The sequence below is a fragment of the Phoca vitulina genome, unplaced genomic scaffold, assembly GCF_004348235.1.
Source record: "Phoca vitulina isolate PV1807 unplaced genomic scaffold, GSC_HSeal_1.0 scaffold22, whole genome shotgun sequence".
NCBI classification, from domain to species: domain Eukaryota; kingdom Metazoa; phylum Chordata; class Mammalia; order Carnivora; family Phocidae; genus Phoca; species Phoca vitulina.
Window position 1 is genome coordinate 16,189,882 of NW_022589725.1, and position 19,298 is coordinate 16,209,179.

The 19,298-nt window shown below is 62.1% G+C and overlaps 2 protein-coding genes and 1 long non-coding RNA gene across 4 annotated transcripts in view; 1 reads left to right on the forward strand and 2 right to left on the reverse strand.

Moving 5' to 3' along the window:
* Positions 1 to 6,391, forward strand: part of ITPA (inosine triphosphatase) — a 12,536-nt gene extending 6,145 nt beyond the window's left edge. The window contains exons 7-8 of the mRNA XM_032419901.1: positions 4,434 to 4,510; positions 5,861 to 6,391. Of these exons, the coding sequence (XP_032275792.1) occupies positions 4,434 to 4,510; positions 5,861 to 6,002 (219 nt within the window). The 3' untranslated portion in view covers positions 6,003 to 6,391. The remainder of the gene's footprint in view (positions 1 to 4,433; positions 4,511 to 5,860) is intronic.
* A 1,513-nt stretch (positions 6,392 to 7,904) lies between these two features.
* SLC4A11 (solute carrier family 4 member 11) lies at positions 7,905 to 18,467 on the reverse strand. 2 transcript variants are annotated; one of them, XM_032420049.1, is made up of 20 exons: positions 18,357 to 18,467; positions 16,744 to 16,788; positions 14,394 to 14,546; positions 14,211 to 14,260; positions 13,681 to 13,912; positions 13,516 to 13,597; positions 13,209 to 13,332; positions 11,672 to 11,887; positions 11,492 to 11,585; positions 11,248 to 11,373; positions 11,055 to 11,168; positions 10,834 to 10,966; positions 10,479 to 10,552; positions 9,791 to 10,052; positions 9,608 to 9,714; positions 9,352 to 9,520; positions 9,086 to 9,259; positions 8,709 to 8,904; positions 8,456 to 8,625; positions 7,905 to 8,357 (listed from the first exon to the last, which is right to left on the reverse strand). In XM_032420049.1, exons 1-20 carry the CDS (start codon positions 18,397 to 18,399, stop codon positions 8,294 to 8,296), a joined length of 2,628 nt encoding a protein of 875 aa, XP_032275940.1. In that variant the 5' UTR covers positions 18,400 to 18,467; the 3' UTR covers positions 7,905 to 8,293. The 2 variants fall into 2 exon arrangements, with proteins under 2 accessions (XP_032275940.1, XP_032275939.1); XM_032420048.1 differs by lacking the exons at positions 16,744 to 16,788; positions 18,357 to 18,467 and having other exon boundaries at positions 14,394 to 15,927.
* A 396-nt stretch (positions 18,468 to 18,863) lies between these two features.
* LOC116641799 overlaps positions 18,864 to 19,298 on the reverse strand; it is a 3,930-nt gene continuing 3,495 nt past the window's right edge. The window contains exon 3 of the long non-coding RNA XR_004301243.1: positions 18,864 to 19,242. This is a non-coding gene — a long non-coding RNA (uncharacterized LOC116641799). The remainder of the gene's footprint in view (positions 19,243 to 19,298) is intronic.

The window sequence follows — 19,298 nt, forward strand, 5'->3', positions numbered from 1 at the left end:
TGACCTGAGCCGAAGGCAGACGCTTAACGACTGAGCCACCCAGGCGCCCCCCGCTGGGTTACATTTTTAAAAATTAATTCTAGATGTCTGCTACTTTCACAGAAATGTTCTCTAAAACATCAGAAGTGTGAACAACCGTAGTCCCTGCCGATGGGGCCTGGTCACTGGGGTGACCCACTGTTGGGGTCCCCACTATTCCCGATTGTCTCCCCAGCTTCAAGCACTTTGTGGCTTGCTAGCCCCTACGTTACCTGAGGTGGCTTTGTTTCTCTTTGTTTTGTCCTCACTCACGCTTTCCAAACCCCCGTCATCTTGTCCTCGCAACGCCTATGCCGAGCCTGACCCCATCTTGGGTCCCAGCACCAGCTGTGTCCTCCACCTGGAACGTTCTTGCTGATCACTTTATGTGGCCAAAGTGTCTCCTCACTGAGCTCCCAATCTGGGTCACTCCATCCTGTTATTCTTGAGCCCAGCTCCCTGTTTGTTCCTTCTAAGGCACTTTGCATTTTGTAATCGTTCATTTGTTTACTGGTGTAAAGCCTGTTTTGCTTAAGAGGTCCATTTGACGAGGGCCAGGCTAGGCCTGGTACGGCTCCAGTGCTGAGAACACTACCTGCCCCACTGCAGATTGAACCAGAAAACCAGTTGTGGTGTGGGCGAGGTTCAGAGTGGCTCAGTAACGGACCTCGGTCACGCGGCTCCCCACCGGCACCGGCGGAATCTGCCTTTGGGCCGAACAACTTGGCAGTTACGTGGCTAATGCCCATTTTCTGCCACTTCCGTTGTATTTTTTATTTTTTAAAAGATTTTATTTGAGAGAGAGAGCGCGCGCATACGAGCAGGGGGAGGAGCAGAGGGAGAGGGAGAAGCAGACTCCTGCTGAGACGTGGGGCTCAACCCAGGACCCCGGGATCATGACCTGAGCCGAAGGCAGACGCTTAATGACTGAGCCACCCAGGCGCCCCTCCTCCCTTGTATTTTTAAAATTACTATTTTTTAACCTTCAAGGCAACATGACATCTCACGGTGCTGATTTGTGCTGAATTAAATCGGTTCTCTTTGTAACATTTTCCTGTTGGAATTTGCCTATTGCAGTCAGTATTTACTGAGCTCATTTATGTATTGAACAATGTGCTGAGTAATTTCTGTTTCTTCATTTAATTGTTAGTTTGTAGTTTGAGAAATGCAGCAATTTATTGCACTTAACGTAATAACAGCGAGTAGCAGTCATAGGGCTTGTGTGCATAGTTCAGGGCCTCGTAACTTTCTATTCAGAGAACATGTTTTCTGTCAGTTTTTCCAAGTTGACTCTCTTCAGTGAGGTTACAGTTTGTCAGAGCTGTAGAGAGAGGGAGAGCGGCCCAGGGGTGTCAGTGGGCTGATCAGGTTTGTGGTTCGTGTGTGCGCGCGCGCGCAGGGAGAGCTGTGTGCGCGCGCGCGCAGGGAGAGCTGTTTGTGCGCGCGCGCGCAGGGAGAGTGGTGTGTGTGTGTGCGCGCGCAGGGAGAGCTGTGTGTGTGTGTGCGCGCAGGGAGAGCTGTGTGTGTGTGTGCGCGCGCAGGGAGAGCTGTGTGTGTGCGCGCAGGGAGAGGTGTGTGTGCGCGCGCGCGCGCAGGGAGAGGTGTGTGTGTACGCGCGTGCGCAGGGAGAGCCGTGTGTGTGTGTGTGTGTGTGTGTGCGCGCGCGCGCAGGGAGCTGTATGCGCGCAGGGAGAGCTGTGTGTGTCTGCGCGGAGAGCCGTGTGTGTGCGCGCAGGGAGAGCTGTGTGTGTGTGCGCTCAGGGAGAGCTGTGTGTGTGTGTGCGCGCAGGTAGAGCTGTGTGTGTGTGTGCCCGCAGGGAGAGCTGTGTGTGTGTGTGTGCGCACAGGGAGAGCTGTGTGTGCGTGCAGGGAGAGCTGTGTGTGTGCATGCGCAGGTATAGTATGTGTGTGTGTGTGCAGGGAGAGCTGTGTGTGTGTGTGCGCGCGCGCAGGGAGAGCTCTGTGTGTGTGTGCGCAGGGAGAGGTGTGTGTGCGCGCAGGGAGAGCTGTGTGTGTGTGCGCGCAGGGAGAGCTGTGTGTGTGCAGGGAGAGTTTGTGTGTGTGCACGCGCAGGGAGAGGTTGTGTGCGCGCGTGCATGGAGAGCTGTGTGTGCACGCGCAGGGAGAGCTGTGTGTGCGTGTGCAGGGAGAGCTGTGTGTGTGCGTGCGTGTGCAGGGAGAGGTGTGTGTGCGTGCGTGCAGGGCGAGTGTGCGTGCGTGCAGGGAGAGCTGTGTGTGCACGCGCAGGGAGAGCTGTGTGTGTGTGTGTGTGCGCGCGCAGGGAGAGGTGGGTGTGTGTGTGCGCGCAGGGAGTGTGTGTGTGCGCGCGCGCAGGGAGAGCTGTGTGTGTGTGCGCAGGGAAAGTTTTGTGTGTGTGTGCGCGCAGGGAGAGCTGTGTGTGTGTGCAGGGAGAGTTTGTGTGTGCGTGCAGGGAGAGCTGTGTATGTGTGTGTGTGCGCGTGCAGGGAGAGTTGTGTGTGTGCAGGGAGAGTTGTGTGTGTGCACGCGCAGGGAGAGGTGTGTGTGTGCGTGCGTGCAGGGAGAGTGCGTGCGTGCAGGGAGAGCTGTGTGCACGCGCAGGGAGAGTGCGCGCGCGTAGGGAGAGGTGTGTGTGCGCGCGCAGGGAGAGCTGTGTGTGTGTGTGCGCGCAGGGAGAGTGTGTGTGTGTGCGCACAGGGAGAGGTGTGTGTGTGTGCGCGCAGGGAGAACTGTGTGTGTGTGCGCAGGGAGAGTGTGTGTGTGTGCGCACAGGGAGAGGTGTGTGTGTGTGTGCGCAGGGAGAGGTGAGTGTGTGTGCGCAGGGAGAGCTGTGTGTGTGTGCGCAGGGAGAGGTGTGTGTGTGTGCAGGGAGAATGTGTGTGTGCAGGGAGAGTGTGTGTGTGCGCGCAGGGAGAGTGTGTGTGTGTGCGCAGGGAGAGGTGTGTGTGTGCAGGGAGAGTTTGTGTGTGCGCAGGGAGAGTGTGTGTGTGCACGCGCAGGGAGAGTGTGTGTGTGCGCAGGGAGAGTTGTGTGTGTGTGTGCGTGCAGGGAGAGTGTGTGCGCGCAGGGAGAGGTGTGTTTGTGTGTGCGCAGGGAGAGTGTGTGTGTGCGCAGGGAGAGGTGTGTGTGTGCGCAGGGAGAGCTGTGTGTGTGCGCGCAGGGAGAGTTGTGGGTGTGTGTGTGCGTGCGTGCAGGGAGAGCTGTGTGTGTGTGTGCGCGCAGGGAGAGTTTGTGTGTGCGTGCATGCAGGGAGAGCTGTGTGTGCGCAGGGAGAGCTGTGTGTGTGTGCACAGGGAGAGGTGTGTGTGTGCGCAGGGAGAGCTGTGTGTGTGCGCGCACAGGGAGAGTGTGTGTGTGTGTGCGCGCAGGGAGAGGTGTGTGTGTGTGTGTGTGTGCGTGCAGGGAGAGCTGTGTGTGTGTGCAGGGAGAGTTGTGTGGTGTGCGTGCAGGGAGAGCTGTGTGTGCGCACGCGCAGGGAGAGTGTGTGTGCGCGCGCGCAGGGAGTGCATGTGTTTGTGTGTGCGCAGGGAGTGCATGTGTTTGTGTTCGCAGGGAGAGTGTGTGCGCGCGCAGGGAGAGGTGTGTGTGTGTGCGCGCGCGCAGGGAGAGGTGTGTGTGTGTGCGCGCGTGCAGGTAGAGCGTGTGTGTGCAGGGAGAGCTGTGTGTGTGCGCGCAGGGAGAGCTGTGTGTGTGTGTGCGTGCAGGGAGAGCTGTGTATGTGTGTGTGCGTGCAGGGAAAGCTGTGTGCAGGGAGAGTTGTGTGTGCACGCGCAGGGAGAGGTGTATGCGTGCGTGCAGGGAGAGGTGTGTGTGCACGTGCAGGGAGTGTGTGTGTGCGTGCACGCAGGGAGAGCTGTGTTTGTGTGTGCACAGGGAGAGGTGTGTGTGTGTGTGTGCGCAGGGAGAGCTGTGTGCGCGTGCGCGCAGGGAGTGCATGTGTTTGTGTGTGCGCAGGGAGTGCATGTGTTTGTGTTCGCAGGGAGAGTGTGTGTGCGCGCAGGGAGAGGTGTGTGTGTGTGTGCGCAGGGAGAGCTGTGTGTGTGTGTGTGCAGGGAGAGTGTGTGTGTGCGCGCAGGGAGAGGTGTGTGTGTGTGCGCACAGGGAGAGAGTGTGTGTGTGTGTGCGCAGGGAGAGGTGTGTGTGTGTGCGCAGGGAGAGCGTGTGTGTGTGTGTGCGCAGGGAGAGGTGTGTGTGTGTGCGTGTGCGCAGAGAGAGCTCTGTGTGTGTGAGCGCGCAGGGAGAGCGGTCCCACTGCATTTTATTTATGTATTCAGCAAACATGTGCAGGTACCACGGACTTCTTGAAACCATATATTTTGAATACCTGGGGCTTAACCAAGTACATAAACTAGCCAGACTCAAACTGGCTACCCTCCTCCTAGGGCATTTCCTCTGTGCCCAGTGATACACCTGTTCCCCCCCCTTTCCCCTGGCAGGGCCAGATCGTGGCGCCCCGAGGCTGCCGAGACTTTGGCTGGGATCCCTGCTTTCAGCCTGATGGATATGAGCAGACGTAAGGAGCCCCGTTTTCTTCGGGGGCGGTGGGGTTGGGACAGCCGCGGTCCGGGTTGGCTCGGCGCCCCGCCCGAGCGCAGGCGTGCAGATTCGCGGGCCCGGCCGTAGGCTGCTGCTGCAGCTGAAGGCGGTTCTGCTGGGGTGGACGCGAGGAATCCGTGTGGGCTGCTCTCCAGTGCGGGAGGCAGCCAGGCAGAGCTGGCAGTTCTGGGCCCTTGGGCTCCAGCTCCCCACAGAGCAGCTGTGTGACTCGAGTGCCTTCCCCTCTGCCCTTGGCTTGTCACATCTAAACCTGACCGTTTTGTGGGATGATCTGGCTTCCCCATGTAGTTTGGAAAAATGTTAATACTTCCAGCACCGCACGAAACCACCCCAGTGCCAAGTGTCCTCAATACTTCCCCCTGACCCCTCGGCCCCCTTGTTTGCACTGGACATGTTGGCCATTATTGGAATCAAGTGTTCCAGGCTTGAGGGGCCCCTAGGGAGCGTGGCCTGAGGCCTCGCAGGAGCCAGACAGGGCTGAGGACAACGTGAAGCAGCACCGTCCAGGAACCCAAGACAGAGAAAGGCTCTGTTTCTCCACTGTTCAATCCAGTACGTGGCTATCCAGTAGGACTTAGGAACTGAACGTAGTTTTATTCAACTGCGGTTGATTTCAACATACATGGCCACTCGTGGCTAGCGGCCACGTACTGGACAGCACAGGCCGGCGGCACCCAGGCTGGCTGTGGTCCTCACCTCACTGGAGGCCTGACACGGAGGAGGGGCCACTGGCCGGCTGTCCCGCGCCACCCCCGCAGTACACAAGAGGAGACTGTCGTGTTGCTCGTCAGGTCCCACTGCTTCCTGTCAACAGATGACAAAGCTGATCAAACATGCAGCTCGTCCCCCTGTCTCTGGCTTCCCGTAACGACTTTTGGACACAGTTGGGCAAGTCTAACATCCTTCCACATTCGTCAATACGGGTTTCCACCTACAGGGGAATTTAAAACTTTTTTTTTTTTTTTAAGATTTCATTTATTTATTTGACAGAGACACAGCGAGAGAGGGAACACAAGCAGGGGGAGTGGGAGAGGGAGAAGCAGGCTCTCCCCCGAGCGGGGAGCCCGATGCGGGGCTTGATCCCAGGACCCTGGGATCATGACCTGAGCCGAAGGCAGACGCTTAACGACTGAGCCACCCAGGCGCCCCTCTCTCTGGTTTTTTTTAAAAATTAACTCTGGCTGCCAGGAGCTGGTGGCCCCACCACCCTTTCCTGGCGACTCCTTGAGCTTTGGGCTCCAGGACGGGTGAGGGAAGCGCACCCCCTGAATCCGGGCACCTCTGAACTGCTCTTGTCACCCCTCAGGTATGCAGAGATGCCCAAGGCGGAGAAGAACACCATCTCCCATCGCTTCCGGGCCTTGCTTGAGCTGCAGAAGTACTTCGGCGGCCTCGCTCCCCCGGTAGTTGGTGGTGATTGCCCCGGCCGGGGAGCTGGGGAAGGCTAGCCTGCCACCTCCGCCATCAGACAGGCAGCCCTCCGAGTACTGCCGTCCGGGTCACCGCTTCCTGGGGCGGGGCGGGTTGAGACAGCCTCACCAGCCCTGGAGGAGCAGCTGGCTCAGCTGGGAGAAACTTGGGGCCCTCGGGGATTCAGTGGGCCCTCCTACAGCCTCCTGGCCTGGGATCCTGAAAGGACCTGGGATGTGAAGCTGGCCGCAGCAGGCCCGAGGGTTCGGGAAGAACCCCACAAATCGCCCTCGACGTTTTTAAAGCGGTAGAAATAAAAATACTGGAAGGCACTTTCCTCCAGAATAAACTGGATATATCAGCTTTGAAACCTGCCCCAGGCAGCTGTGTGTTTCCTGAATCTCTTTGCGCAGGAGCAGGAAACCTCTGGGGGGGGGGTGGCGGGGGACGATGGTGGGACGAGGGTAGCAGCCGAGGGTGTTCGCATGACCTTGCTCGCTGGAGTATCGCATCTTTCTTCTCGTTCTTCAAGTTTCAGCTTGTGAGCTGACCGTTTCCATGCCAGACACATGCTGCCCGCCCCCCACGGAGGGAGGCCACCACCCAGCTGCCTCCGTGGTGTTTGCTGGGTTGGGGGGTGGGCTCTATTTCAGTATGACAGAGCAGCCTGTGGGGCTCCGCTGGGTTGTTAACCCCTGGAAGGGCTGTCTGGCTGGGGCTCAGACGTGGGGTGCTGGGGGCTTGTCTGCTCCACGCCTGGTGATTCTGGATACAGCCCTCCCTGGAGGGAACACCCAGGCCACTGGGGAGGGGGCCCCAAAGGATCACATGCCGCACGCATGGGGTGGGTACATGGAGCTTAGGGCCGGGCAGCCCTCTGTGCTTGCTATCAACTCTTATAGAGTGATGTCCCAGGCCCACAGGACACTGTCCCCCTTTGCTACCCATCCCTACCCACACCATGAACATGCTTGTCCCCACGCCCCCCTATCGGGGAGCATCACCCTGGTCCTCCCCTCCCCCCACCTGTGCACCAGGGTACCCACACCCCCACGCGGGCAGCTGGCCGGCCTTGGGAGGCTCAGTGTTGCCAGTTCCACGTGGATGATGCCAGCCCCCTTGGGGCTGCATTTGTCAGGTGACCTAGGGCATCGAGCATTCCTGCTGCCCCTGTTACTGTTGGGGCACCCCCCGCCCCCTCACAGGTTTGCCTCTTCTATTGGAGTTGGGAGTCCTGGTCTTTTTTTGTTGTTGGTTTGCAGGAATTCTTAGCATATCTAGATGTGAGTCCTTTTCAGTTTAGAGGTAGCAGATGTCTTCTCTCATCTGCGCCCTTGGTCTCTGGTGTGTTGGGGAAGCCAAAGTCCTGTAAGGTAGGTCATGGGGCCTCTGGCCAACCACCAAGTGACCAAGCCAGGAACACAGCCCCTTCTCCCTTCCATCGAACCAATCCCCACATCCTGGCCTCGGAGTCTTCCACTTCTGTTCAGCCCCACTATGCGTGCCCTGGTGCGGGGTGCAGCCCCTGCCCCAGCCCCACCCCCACGTGTAGATTCAGTACCCACCCCACACAGGGCGTTCGTCACCCTGGTGGCTCTGAGCTCCGTGAGCCCAGGCCCAGGGCTGCCAGGCCCGCTTGTCTTTCCTCCACCAGCCGTGGCTTGGCACTGGCCCCAAGCCCTCTCCTCCGGGCCCTTGCACGTGCTCTTCCCAGAACAACACCTCCCCTGCAAGCTTTCCTGGCAACCCCGCAGCGCCAGGGCCTCCTGGATCTTCCCCAGCCCCCTGTTGGGCCAACATCCACGGTGTGGGGCTGGAGGTGACAGCCTGTGGCACTCAACAAACCCTGGTCCTTTTTATTCCGCCTCCCCTTTACATCCGACTCGTATTCTCTGGTGGCCCTGAGGCTGGGGCAGGGCGGGACAGCAGAGATGGAAGCGTAGAAACAGGAGTTTTATTCTCTAGTGTGCATACAGCAAGTTCCTTACACAATCAAGGAAATGGTTTCTCTTTCAGACATCTGACTCTTTTATCAAAAGAAAATCCGTCCTGCTTAGTCCTACTCTGGACAGAAGTTGCCCTGAGCAGTGTTACTGACCCAAGCGAAAGGCTAATGGGGACAGGGATGGGCACCTACCGTGGAACACCCACCCCCCTTCTTATGCCTAGATGCCCTAGGCCTGATGGGACAGCTGGGATGGGGTGCAGCACAGAGTCCCACCCCAGAGGACACCCATACCTCCCCCGCCATGGCCGCAGAGTCAGCTTGGGCAGAGCCAGAGGGACGAGTGAAGGGGATACGGCCGGGGCCTGCGCGTCAGGGCCCCAGTCAGTGCTCAGCATCCATGGCGTCCAAATATTTGGCTTCAATGATTCGGGGCAGCAGGTTGTAGCTGGGCAGAGGGAGAGCAGACCTCAAGGTGAGCACGGGGTCGGAGAGCAAGAGGCAGAGGGCACCCCCCGCCGCCCCGGCCCGCCCGCCTGCCCGTACCGGATGGGGATCATGGCAATCATGATGAGGGGGAAGATCATCTTCATGTAGGGCAGGCTGCTCATGCCGAAGGCACATAAGAGCAGAAGCTGCAGGACCTGCAGGCCCGTGAAGTAGTGGATCTTCCTCTGCGGCACCCTCCGGACGTAGTGGGTGGGCGGGTACGAGGTCTGCGGGCGGCAGGGACCCGCTGTGGGCAGGCCTGGAGCCGTGACCCGCCCCACAGCCCTCACTCTCAGGGCCGGACACTCACCTGGTCCTTGAGCAGCAGGGCCATGCGCTCGAAGAGCTGGTTGCCGTCGATGGAGGTGAGCGCGATGTAGAGGAAGAGGCTGTAGAGCACGGGCTTGGGGATCCACTGCAGCGGGAAGGGGAGCAGCAGGAGGGAAAAGCCCACCAGGATGCTGGCGCCCAGCGTGGTCAGCCGCGTCTCCTTCACATTCACGATCCTACGCGGTCCCAGGGCACCAGCTCACCTCCGGCCCTGGTCCGTGGGGCCGGGTCCCCCCTCGGCTCACACGGGGCTCCCCGGGCTCCCTCCCTGCCTGGGTCCCATGTGGCCCAGGGCCACCCCCACCTCAGGGCCCACATGACTTGCCTCAAGTCTCAAGGGACCCGGCCCGCACTCACGTCTCATAAATGTGCCCGTTCTCCACACGCTCCTCCACCAAAGCCAGGGCCCGCACGTGCAGCGGGGAGTGGGGGTAGGCAGCGTGGATCCAGGGCAGCCCGAACAGAGACAGCCCGCTGTTGATGATGGCGATGAGCAGGAGGTCCCAGTGGTAGGCAGTGCCCTTCACCAGCCTGCAGCAGACGGGGGCGCGTGTGGCCGGATCCCCGAGGCCCCTTGCAGGATCGGGCGCACGCTCAGCCCTCCCCCGCCCAGCCCTGCGCACCTGTTCTCTGGGGCATTCGCCAAGGCAGCCACCAAGTTCTGCTCGATGAAGAAGAGCAAGGAGAGCAGGAAGCCCAGGCCCATGGCGCTGGCGATGGCCCCCAGGGACAGGGAGTGCATCTCGGCCACCTCAAAGAGGCTCTTGCTGGGGTTGTAGCGGAACTGGCTCACTGCAGCAGGTACAGGCCCCGGCTCCAGCCTGCGGCCCTCGAGGGGTGACCCCACCCCACCGCACCCCCTGCCAGACCCCAACTCACTCTTGATTTCCCGGAAGCCGTAGGAGGAGATGAGGGAGAAGGTGAGCACCGAGATGGGCAAGGCGCAGTCTGACAGGATCTCCCGCATGCAGGGGTGCAGGTAGGGGCTGGGGACACAGGCGGGTGTATCAGTGCGGCCTGGGGGCTTGTGCCTCCTTCCCCTCGCCCGTAGGCCCCCCTCACCTCTTCTTGAACTGGTAGAGGGTGTAGCTCAGCCACAGCGTGCCCAGCATGATGAGGAGGCTGAGCACGGCGGTCTCCCGGCCCGGGTGCTCGGCGTGGTGGCTCGTGGAGGTCAGCTGGGGCGGGCGGGTCGGGAGGCTGGTGTTGAGGGCAGTGTGGAGGCTGGTGTTGAGGCTGGTGCCGAGGCCCAGCAGGCTCACCAGGGAAGTGCTGTCTGGATGATAGTTCCCGAAGTCGTGGTCATAGTAGTACTTCTGGAAGACTGTGGGTATAGGCCAGCAGGCCTCAGCCGTCCGAGCTCGGGGAGGCTGAGGCCCAGCTCCCTCCTGGATGCGGGGGAGAGGGGGCCCCCGAGGGGAGAAAGGGCTTCTGGGGGGGACAGGGAAGGGAGAGGGCTGCCTTTCTTTGTCAGCCAGGAGGGCCCCCACTGACCTGCTTGTCCACCCACCGCCCCGATCTCTGACAGTGCCTCACACCCTGGCCCTGTGCCTCTGATCCTGCCTGGGTCAGCCCTGTCACCCTCCAGCACATGGCACTGCTGCTCTCTGCGGTCACAGCTCCCGAGAGCACCCTGGACCGTGGAAGGAGCCGTAGCTTGCATGCTGCTTGGCGGCCCTGGCCACAGCCCCTAGTCCCCCAGCTCGGCTCAGTCTCCCCTGCAGCAGGCGGCCGCCGGCTAGACACTCACTTTTGACCATGCCCTTGACAGCATCCAGCATGAAGGTGATGGAAATGAAGAGGGCAATGATCTCTTCTGTCGACCTGCCGGGGGGGCGGGAGGGGTGTCATGCCTCATCAAATGGGGGTGAACCGTCAGGGGGCTGGGCAGTGGGGGTGGGGGGGAGGCTTCCCTGAGCCTCTGCACAGCCCCCAACCTCCTCCTGCCATGAAGCCCAGGGCCCCAGGCTTCTCTCTTGGGGCAGTGATATGGTGGGGGCACCGCAGCCACTTTGGGGTTACAGGGCCTCGGAGGCCGGCATGGAGGCTGACCCAGATCCCTGGCCTTGGTCTCCCTCCCAGCAGCTCGGGGAAGGCCCTGTCACCTCTTGAAGAGACGCATGACCAGACTGAGGTTGAAGAGGGCATAAAGCGCGAGAAAGAAACTGTTCCACAGGCCCGTCCACGCGTAGAAGGTGTTGAAGTCCAGATCGTAGTCACCACAGATGCCACAGATTACTGCAGGCAGCAGGACGAGGGGGCTGGTCAGGGCCGGGCTGGGGCCGGGGACCACGGGAGCCACCCCCCGCCGCCAGTGCCACGGCACCTTGGATGTAGAGGGCCAGGGGCGCGGTGGTCAGCAGCACCACGAGCGGCTGCCCCGAGAAGAGAGCGTACAGGAGGCCGCCGATGCTCTGCCCCGCCATGGTCTTCTGCACATCTGAGGAGGTGGGGGGTCAGGGGGCGCCGCAGCCCTGGGCCTCCCGCCCCGCCCCCGCCAGCCTCCCGCCCCGCCTCACCGATGGCCCCGTTCGTGTTCTCATCGTTGAGGGACCCAAAAGCGATGGTGGGCAGGAGGCAGGTGAAGTAGAGGAACAGGGTGGTGGTGATGTATTTGCCCACAGCCTTGTTTTTCCCGATAATGCCTAGCGATGGGACAGGACAGGAAGTTTGCTGGGGATGCAGGACAGACCCATGTGTTGTCCTGGGACCGAAGCCACAGGCTGAGCTCCGGCGGGGCTGGGGGACCATAGGGCCACGTACCATCTGTGAAGTCCAGTGGGTACACGGGAAACCTGCGGGCAATGTCCTCCCGGATACCCTTCCCCACAGGGAGAAAGTCCTTGTGCTTCAGGGGCTGGGGAAGGGGACAGAGGTCTGTCAGCTCTGCGGCCCATGGCCCACGTGTCACCGCAGCCGCCCAGGCCTGCCTCCCCGCCGTACCTGCGGGGGTCTGTGTCTGCAGATGGAGTTCATGCTGTAGCCCCTGGCGCCGAGGGCCGGGCACTGGCTCACCATGGTGAGCAGCTGTCTCTGATGCACCAGGGCCTCCTTGAATTCCTCCTCCGTGCGGGTGTTCAGGAGCTTCTGGCGGAAGGTGATGTCCAAGAACATGGTGGCGAACGTGCGCCCCACCTCCGCGGCAGTCTTGGTGCTTTTCTGGGGGCAGAAGAAATCACACCTGCAGTTCCTGGAGAGTTGGGGGGTCCCCCGCCCTGCCCATCACTGATAGTCCCAGGCACGGGGCAGGTGCCCCCCACTGTGAAGTGGCAGCAAGTTTTGTCCCCCAAAGGTCAAGCATTAGTGGAGTCGGCCAGGATTCCCGCCAGGTCAGCAGATCACCAGAACCACCAAGTCTCCGAATCTCCTTAATAAACTCATGAGTTCTTATAACCTGAGGTACTAGTATTGTCCCAAGGAACACAAACCTGCATCATCGTGGATAATGAGATCACAATGATGGACACAAATCTTCCCCAGCTCCGCTTCCCTAGCTGTATTCCCAACCGTCTGCCGGTTTATTTGATTTTCTGAGGGGCTCCAGGCCTGTCAAGCCTTCTCCCTCTTGCCTGACCAAAGTCAACTCTGTCCATGAACTCCGGGCCCAGCCTCCCCCACGGCAACCCCTTCGTGCTGCCCAGAGCGGTCGTCCCAGGCCCATCCCGCCCACGCTTTGCTTTCCTGTTCGCTCTAGAACAGGCTCGCTCTCCGGAGGAGGAGCCAGGTGTTGGGCTGGTTGGCGCCTGTCACCAGGCATGAGTCCAGCCACTCGGCCCTTGGGATGCTGCCCTTTCCACGGCTCTGGCCGCCTCACCAGCTGTCACTCCCTCTGCCCGACGCGCGGCCCACTTCCGCTCTCCCCAGCGCTGTAACCTCCCCGGAAGGGACATTCCCCTCAGAGCCTGCTTTGCCTAAGGGGGCAGAATCGTCAAGAAGCTAGTGGAAGTTTAAGCATGAAGGCCCTTCTCAGGCCTGGAGAGGGGCCTTCGCCATTTTCTATTTATGATTTTGAAATCCGTTTCCTTCAAAGAAGACTCCCCAGACCATATTAGCTTCAGCCTCCACACGGGCAAGATGTGCCCCTGACCAGGGGGTACATGGCCCAGGCAGAAGTGGGGATCCCCGGCCAGCAAATCATAGAGCCAGCCAGCCACCTGCAAGAAGGATCGGGGTTGGGGCAGACCGATGAAAAGCCCCCACGTTGGAATAATACTAATTTTAACAAGTATCTCTTTTCAGCCAAGAAGGAAATACCACTTTTTGGGCAACCTTGGGGGAAATTAGGGCTTGATGAGGACCTAGCAAGGATACTTCAGGGAGACGCGGGGGGCAGATCTGAAGGACAGCATGAGCATGAGGCCCTCAGGGGCCCGGACTGTGGGATCCCCCAGCACATGGAGGAGATGCTCCCAGGGAGAGGGCCAAGTAATCTGGGACCTTCCTTCTCAGGAAACGGAGCCACCCCCAGACCCCTACTCACCATCTTGGGCGGGGCCAGCACCAGGATGACGAACCGCACCTCACACGAATTCTCCCCCCAGTTCTGCGGGCGAACCAGACGGCTGATGCACACATGTCGCTTCAGCAGGGCCTTGGAGGTGCAGCTGCCAGGGGCGGGGAGGGCACACGGTGCACGGTTGCCATCCTGGGAGCTGGGCTCCCCCTCCCCCGGAACCCCTGACTTTGACCCCCCAGTGACCTCTGACGGGAGTGCTCACACCCTCTGCCCCCAAACTGGGTAGGCCAGCTGTCACTGGGGAGGCCAACGTGGTGGCCTGGCAACTCACATGATGCAGATCCAGGACTGCTGGTATTGCACCCCCGTGACCGTGGCAGTGACCCCTTGGATGGTATCTGACAGCAGGTGGGCTGAGGGCAGAGCGAAGGGGGTCAGAGGGCCCTCCAGCCCACCTCCCTGAGCTCCTGTGCCCCACCGGGGAGCCGGGCCCCACCTTTCCCCTCCGTGGGGGCCCCGGCATCGGTGAAGAGCATGGCCATGAACAGGTCCAAGTTGCAGTCAGGCTCAGTGTTGTGGGGGTCGTGGGCTAAGCGGCACAGCATGGCACGCAGCACGTCATCCAGCGAGGTAGCCGTCTCGTTCAGGATGATGCTGGCCCGGGCCAGGAAGCCATCTAGGTCCCGGTGTGCCCGGATCTCTTCCTCAAAGTTCTTTAGCTTCAGGTACTGTGGGGACCGCACACACAGAAGCACACAGGCCCGTGAGGGAGATCCGCGGTCACGGCCTGGGCCCCTCCTCCGTGGTGCCCCCTGGCTGCCCCAGCCCCTGCCCACCAGGACCAGCACCGCTTCCGAGAGGGACGGCCCAGCCTGGCTGGCCCCCACGGCCGGGTCGAGGGCTAGCGGGAGATGTCTGTGCGGTGTGAGAGGGAGCAGTGTGAGCTACCCCAGGGAAGCAGCCACCTCCACCCCCAGTGGGTGGTCCAGGAGCAAAGGTGTCCTGTCCCGCCGACGGGCCACTCACCTTGCGGGAGGTGTGTAGGAGCCCACAGCCGCCAGGCGATTCACTCTCGGCTAGGGAAAAGTGGGAGGGCTCAGGGGGCCGCCCCACCTCGTCGGGACTCTCTTGGTGGCGTGGGGCCGTGTCTGCCCAGCCCCCAGTCCCCTGACCGCCCCCCCCAGCCTGTCCCTGCTACAACCCCCATACCAGCCTGGGTGGGCTGCACCTCGAGGTTGACGTTGACAAAAAAACGGATGCTCTCGCCAGACACAATGGAGGAGTTGACCGTGTCGAAGGCCTCATCCCCCAGGCTCTCCTCACGGGTTTCAGAGGCATCATCCATTTCACACTTGAGGTAGCCTAGAGACCCAACCACCACCGAGAGAGACCCCCCCCCCCCAAAGAGGACCCGGTCGTCAGTGCTACACACCAGAGGGAGGGACTCCAAGCCCAAGGAGGAGGGGCCCCTGGGCTGTCCCCCTTGGTGCACTCTCAGTGAGTGGTGAGGGAGGCCTCTTGTAGGCCAGGAAGGAAGCCTCAGGCCCAGGTGGGCCAAATGTCTAGTCCCAGCCCAGCCCCAATCAGAGTATGGCAGCCAGCTGGCAGCCTCCACCCAACGGCTTTCTCCAACATTCTTCAGCTGCAGGAACCAGGGCCCTGCACTGTTCCGACCCATGTGTATCCTCTCAGCTACAGAAAAATATGGTCATTCCACAACTCTGGGCCCGGTAGGTGGTGCAATGATGAGTTAAGACTGGCCTCTGCCCTCCCCGAGCCCCCAAATTACAGGACCCAGACCTGCCGGGCTCCCTAGTTGGGACCCAAGGGAAGCCAGAACTACTGTGGTGTCCAGGCCCCTCCCCACCTTACTGGCACAGGGTTTTAGAGTGCTTCCCTTCTGGGAGGGCATGTGGGGTGAAGCATCAAGGCTGACAGACTTGGTCCAGACAGCAGACAAGGCCCAGGAAGTACGGGAGCCAGAGATACAGTCAGGGACTGAGAGGGGGGACCCAATGGCAGGCAGGAGGAGTGTCGTGGCACCTTGGGACTCCCTCTCAGAGCGGAGCCTTTCTCTGGGTGGGCCTTAGTTCCTCCATCGGCTCCTAGCCCCGGCGCCCCTCCTCTAGAGCAAGCCTTCCTGGTGACATGCAAATGACACCCTTGCTTGGGCTCCTCGCGAGCTCTGGGATGGCAGTTTGGGCCAGGCCTGCTACCCCCGTCCTGACCCCCGGTTCTGCCAGGCCCGGTCCCACTCCCGACCTCTGATGGGTCATCCTCAGGCCAGCAGGCCAACACCCCAGGCAAGCCAGCGCTGTGCTCCAAGCAGAGGGCCTCCCTCCCCAGAGGGCCTTCTTCCAGGCTCCACAGAAGCTTCCTCTTGCGGCTGGTCCTCCTAGGGCCCTGCCGGCACCCCTTCCTGACTGTCCTGTGGGTCCCTATGGTTCACTACCTGGGAGTGCTCCCAGGAAAGGGGCTCCTGGAGCCCAGACCCCCAAGGATGCCTGACAAACACCTGTGCAGGGCTGAGGACAGGTCGGCAGCACGCCTAAACCTGCCAGCCAGTGACTCACCCTGACTCACTTCCACTCTAGCCCGCCACTTTCCTCTGCACACCCCAGGCCCCATTCCCCCAGTGTCCTGTGCTCAGCCTGGGCCCTTTCAGGCAGGAGGTGCTGGGTCTGCACTGCACTCAGAGCCCCGAGTCAAAAGATGTCCTTCCCATTTTTGTCATGGAGCTCATGTCCACGAAAAACCCCTTCCTCCCCAGTCCCCACCTGCCCTAGCCTCCCTTCTGTCACCCCCACCAGCACCCATTATTCCTGGGCGCTGCCCTTCACACTGCCCCCTTCTCCCCTACTCTGGGCTCTACCTAGGACCTGCCCAGCTGATGCGACCAGGTCCCTGCAATGCTCCTAGGAGGCCATGTCCCCACGTCCATCCTGTAAGCCCAACCACACACCTAACCCACCTGCCAACAGCCTGGCCCCCGTAGTCACCAGGCCCTGGGGGCCCTGGGTCAGAGCCTATCACCACTCTGTCCAAGCACCATCCCACTGACCACCCCTCAGATGGTCAGTCCAGGCCCCAGGTCTGGGCACAGGAGATCCCCGAGACACAGAGAGGGGGAGAGCTGGTCTGGAGCAAGCAGGAGAGCTGAAGCGGGGAAAGGTCCGGTTACATGGCTTTAGAGGGACAATGGCAGCCCCCTCCCTCGCTGGGCTGGGCAGGGACTGAGGGATGTGGGCATATACGACATGGCCTAAAGGCTGGCCCAGTAACCAGAGCATTCTAACGCAAACCAAGGCAGGTCACCAGATGGTCCACAGAGCCCAGGAGAGGGAACTGCCTGCCCTCACAGGACCATGGGAGCGACCTGTCTGTGTCCGCCCCTGACCATACCACCACCTCCTGGACGGGAAGCTCTAAAGGCATCCCAGCACCAGCAGAGGCCCCCAGATGGGCGGTCAATGCCATGGGTACTCAGCTGGAGGGACCAGGTCCCCTAGAGACTTTTGACCAAGGAGCTCTCTCCACACACCCCCCCAGAGGTACTCACCTGCATCCTCAAGGTACCCGTTCTGCGACATGTTAAAGGAGTACTCTGTAAGGAAAGCCCAAGAATTGTTACCAGCTCCACCAACCAGCCCCGGACAGTCTCCTGTGCCCAGCTGCTCCCCACCCGACACCCACCACGCTGACGCCTTCTTACCCTTCCCAGGAACCCAATACAGGCCAACCTGGGGGGAATAGGAGCAGGGGCACACTAGGCAGGGGCCCCCTACGGACCCAGAGGAAGCCGAGCCTGTCACTCTTCAGCCAATCTGCTAGGGTCTGCCCAAGTGGGAAAGGGCCAAGCGGGGTGCGGGGGGAGACGTTCCCAGCACCGTTTCCTCCAGGAGTTATTAACAGTACCCGTGCAGTACCGTGGACTGTGTTATTCAGCACCGGCCGCCAGGGCTGGAGGGAGGGGGCCCGTCCCTCCACCCTCCATGTAGTGGCCGGCCTCCCTGGCCTCCCTGGCCTCCCTCTCTCGCTGTTTCGTTGCCAAGCCCAGCACCTGGGCTGGGGGCCTCCTGCCCGCACATAGCGCCTCTCACTCTCACATCGGTCCCAGGGGCCATCAACACCCATCACACGTGCAGTCGCCCCCAACCGCACGCGCCCGGGGTCACAGGGGGCCGACTTGGCAACCGCCTCCTCCCCTCGGTGCCACCCGCGTCCCGGGCCTCCTGGGAGGCGGAGCCGTTGGTCCTCCCGGGAGAAGGCGAGGGGGGCGGGGAGGGGTTGGGGAGCGGGGAGCGCCGGGCGCGCTCACCGGGCCGGGCCCCGGATCGTCCCGACTGTTTGTGCCGCTCCGTGCGAGGAAGGAAGCGACAGGAGGGGCCGCGTGCACGAGAGGAAAGCGCCTCCAGACTCGGAGACCCTGGGGGTCGGGGGGCAGGATGCGGACGGACGCGCGGGACGGGAGCCCGGGCTGCATCCAGAGGGGAGGGGCGGGGGCGGTAAAGCTAGCATCCGAGGCTGCAGGGATGGACAGAGAACGAGGGTGACGAGGGTCCGGAAGGGTGGGGGTGGTGCACACCTTACTCTCATTCCGGGCGCCCCACGTGCAGGTAAATAAATGGCCGTACAAACCCCAGGCTGGCCCTCAGGCGTCAGGGCCGCGAGGTAAATGCTGCTGCGGCCTCGCAGCGGGCAGTCGGAGGCCCCGGCATCCCTAGAGTGGGCAGGCTTCTCCGCAGCGCGGGGACGAGAAGGTGTCCCGGCAGAACGTAGCATGAGGCGGCAGCGTACCCGTGCTAAGGACCCCACAGCTCCGTCCCAACCACTTCCACGCCCCACTCCTCCACTGGCTACCGCATTTCAAGTCGGCGAGAGGGCATTAAATCGAGCACGCAGTGTCCACGAGGCTCCCTGGGCCTCCCGCCACCACCCTCGTACTCCCCCGGCCTTCCCCTCCCTCTCCGCCGAACTCACACCTGACCCCAGGCCTGGGAAGCTTCCACGACCCCCTCGCCCACCGTGGCCTGGGGTCTCTGCAGGCCGACGGCAGCCGCGTTCTCCCCGGTGCTCCGACGGCTCCGCGACCCCGCCTAGCACCCCTTCGCTGCGGAGAACGGACGGCCCTCCCGCCGCGTCCCCGCCGCGCCTGCCGGCTTAGGCACCCACCGCATGGCTGGAGATGGAACATGCGCCGGGTGGCTGCGGCCATGGCCCCGGCGATCGGCCGCCGGACGGCTGCACAGACGCGCGCACACCCGGGCTCCTCACCCCCCGATCTCCGGGACCCCGAGCTTGTCGATTGGGGCGGGCCAGCGGCCGGAGCCGGCGACACACCCCCGCGCCGCGCCTGGGTCCTAATGCCGCTCGACGCCCCGCCCCGGTGCCGCCCTGGGCGGGGTCCCGCCCGCCCGCCCGGCGCCCTCACCCGCGCTCCTGTCGGTCCCGAGCAGGCTGCTCCCGGGAGCCCGGGGCGACTCCGCCAGAACGTGTAGGTCGGGCTCCTACGAGCCCGCGTGCCCGCCCAGGCGTCGCCGGATTAGGGGCTGGGCGGGGCTGGGAAGTTTCTGGGAAGAAGCTCGACGGGCCCAAGGACCCACGAAGTTGTGCCTTTGCGGCGGGTCGCCGGAGGACTCCACGGGCGTCAGCTTTATGCGCGCTGCCGGCCCCCCGCCCTCGGCTCGGCAGTGGGCCTCGGCAAGGCCCAGCCTGCCAGCTGCCCCGCCCCCTCCATTCATCCCAGTCGCTCGAGTGGTAAACTCTCCTTCTCCTCCTCCAGGAAGCACGCCCCGACTAACTAGATGGGCCGGCGCGCGTTCCCTGGGCTACGCCCTAGTGCGCGGAGCCAGCGGCGCTCCCGGCTCGGCGGCGTCGGGTTTGCTCGCTGTGCGCCTCGAGGTTTCTCTTCTGGCCTCCGTGCGCCCCCGGCCTTCTCTTGGGTCAAGGTCTTGGCTCGCGGCTTCTTTCCTTCCCAAGGTAGCCCCGCCGCCCGGTTTTCCTTCCCGAACAGGGGGGAGCCCGACCCGGGGACGTGCATTCGCCAGCGCCTGGTCTTCTGCGAATCGAGAGAGAGAGAGAGAGAGAGAGAGAGAGAGAGAGAGAGAGAGAGAG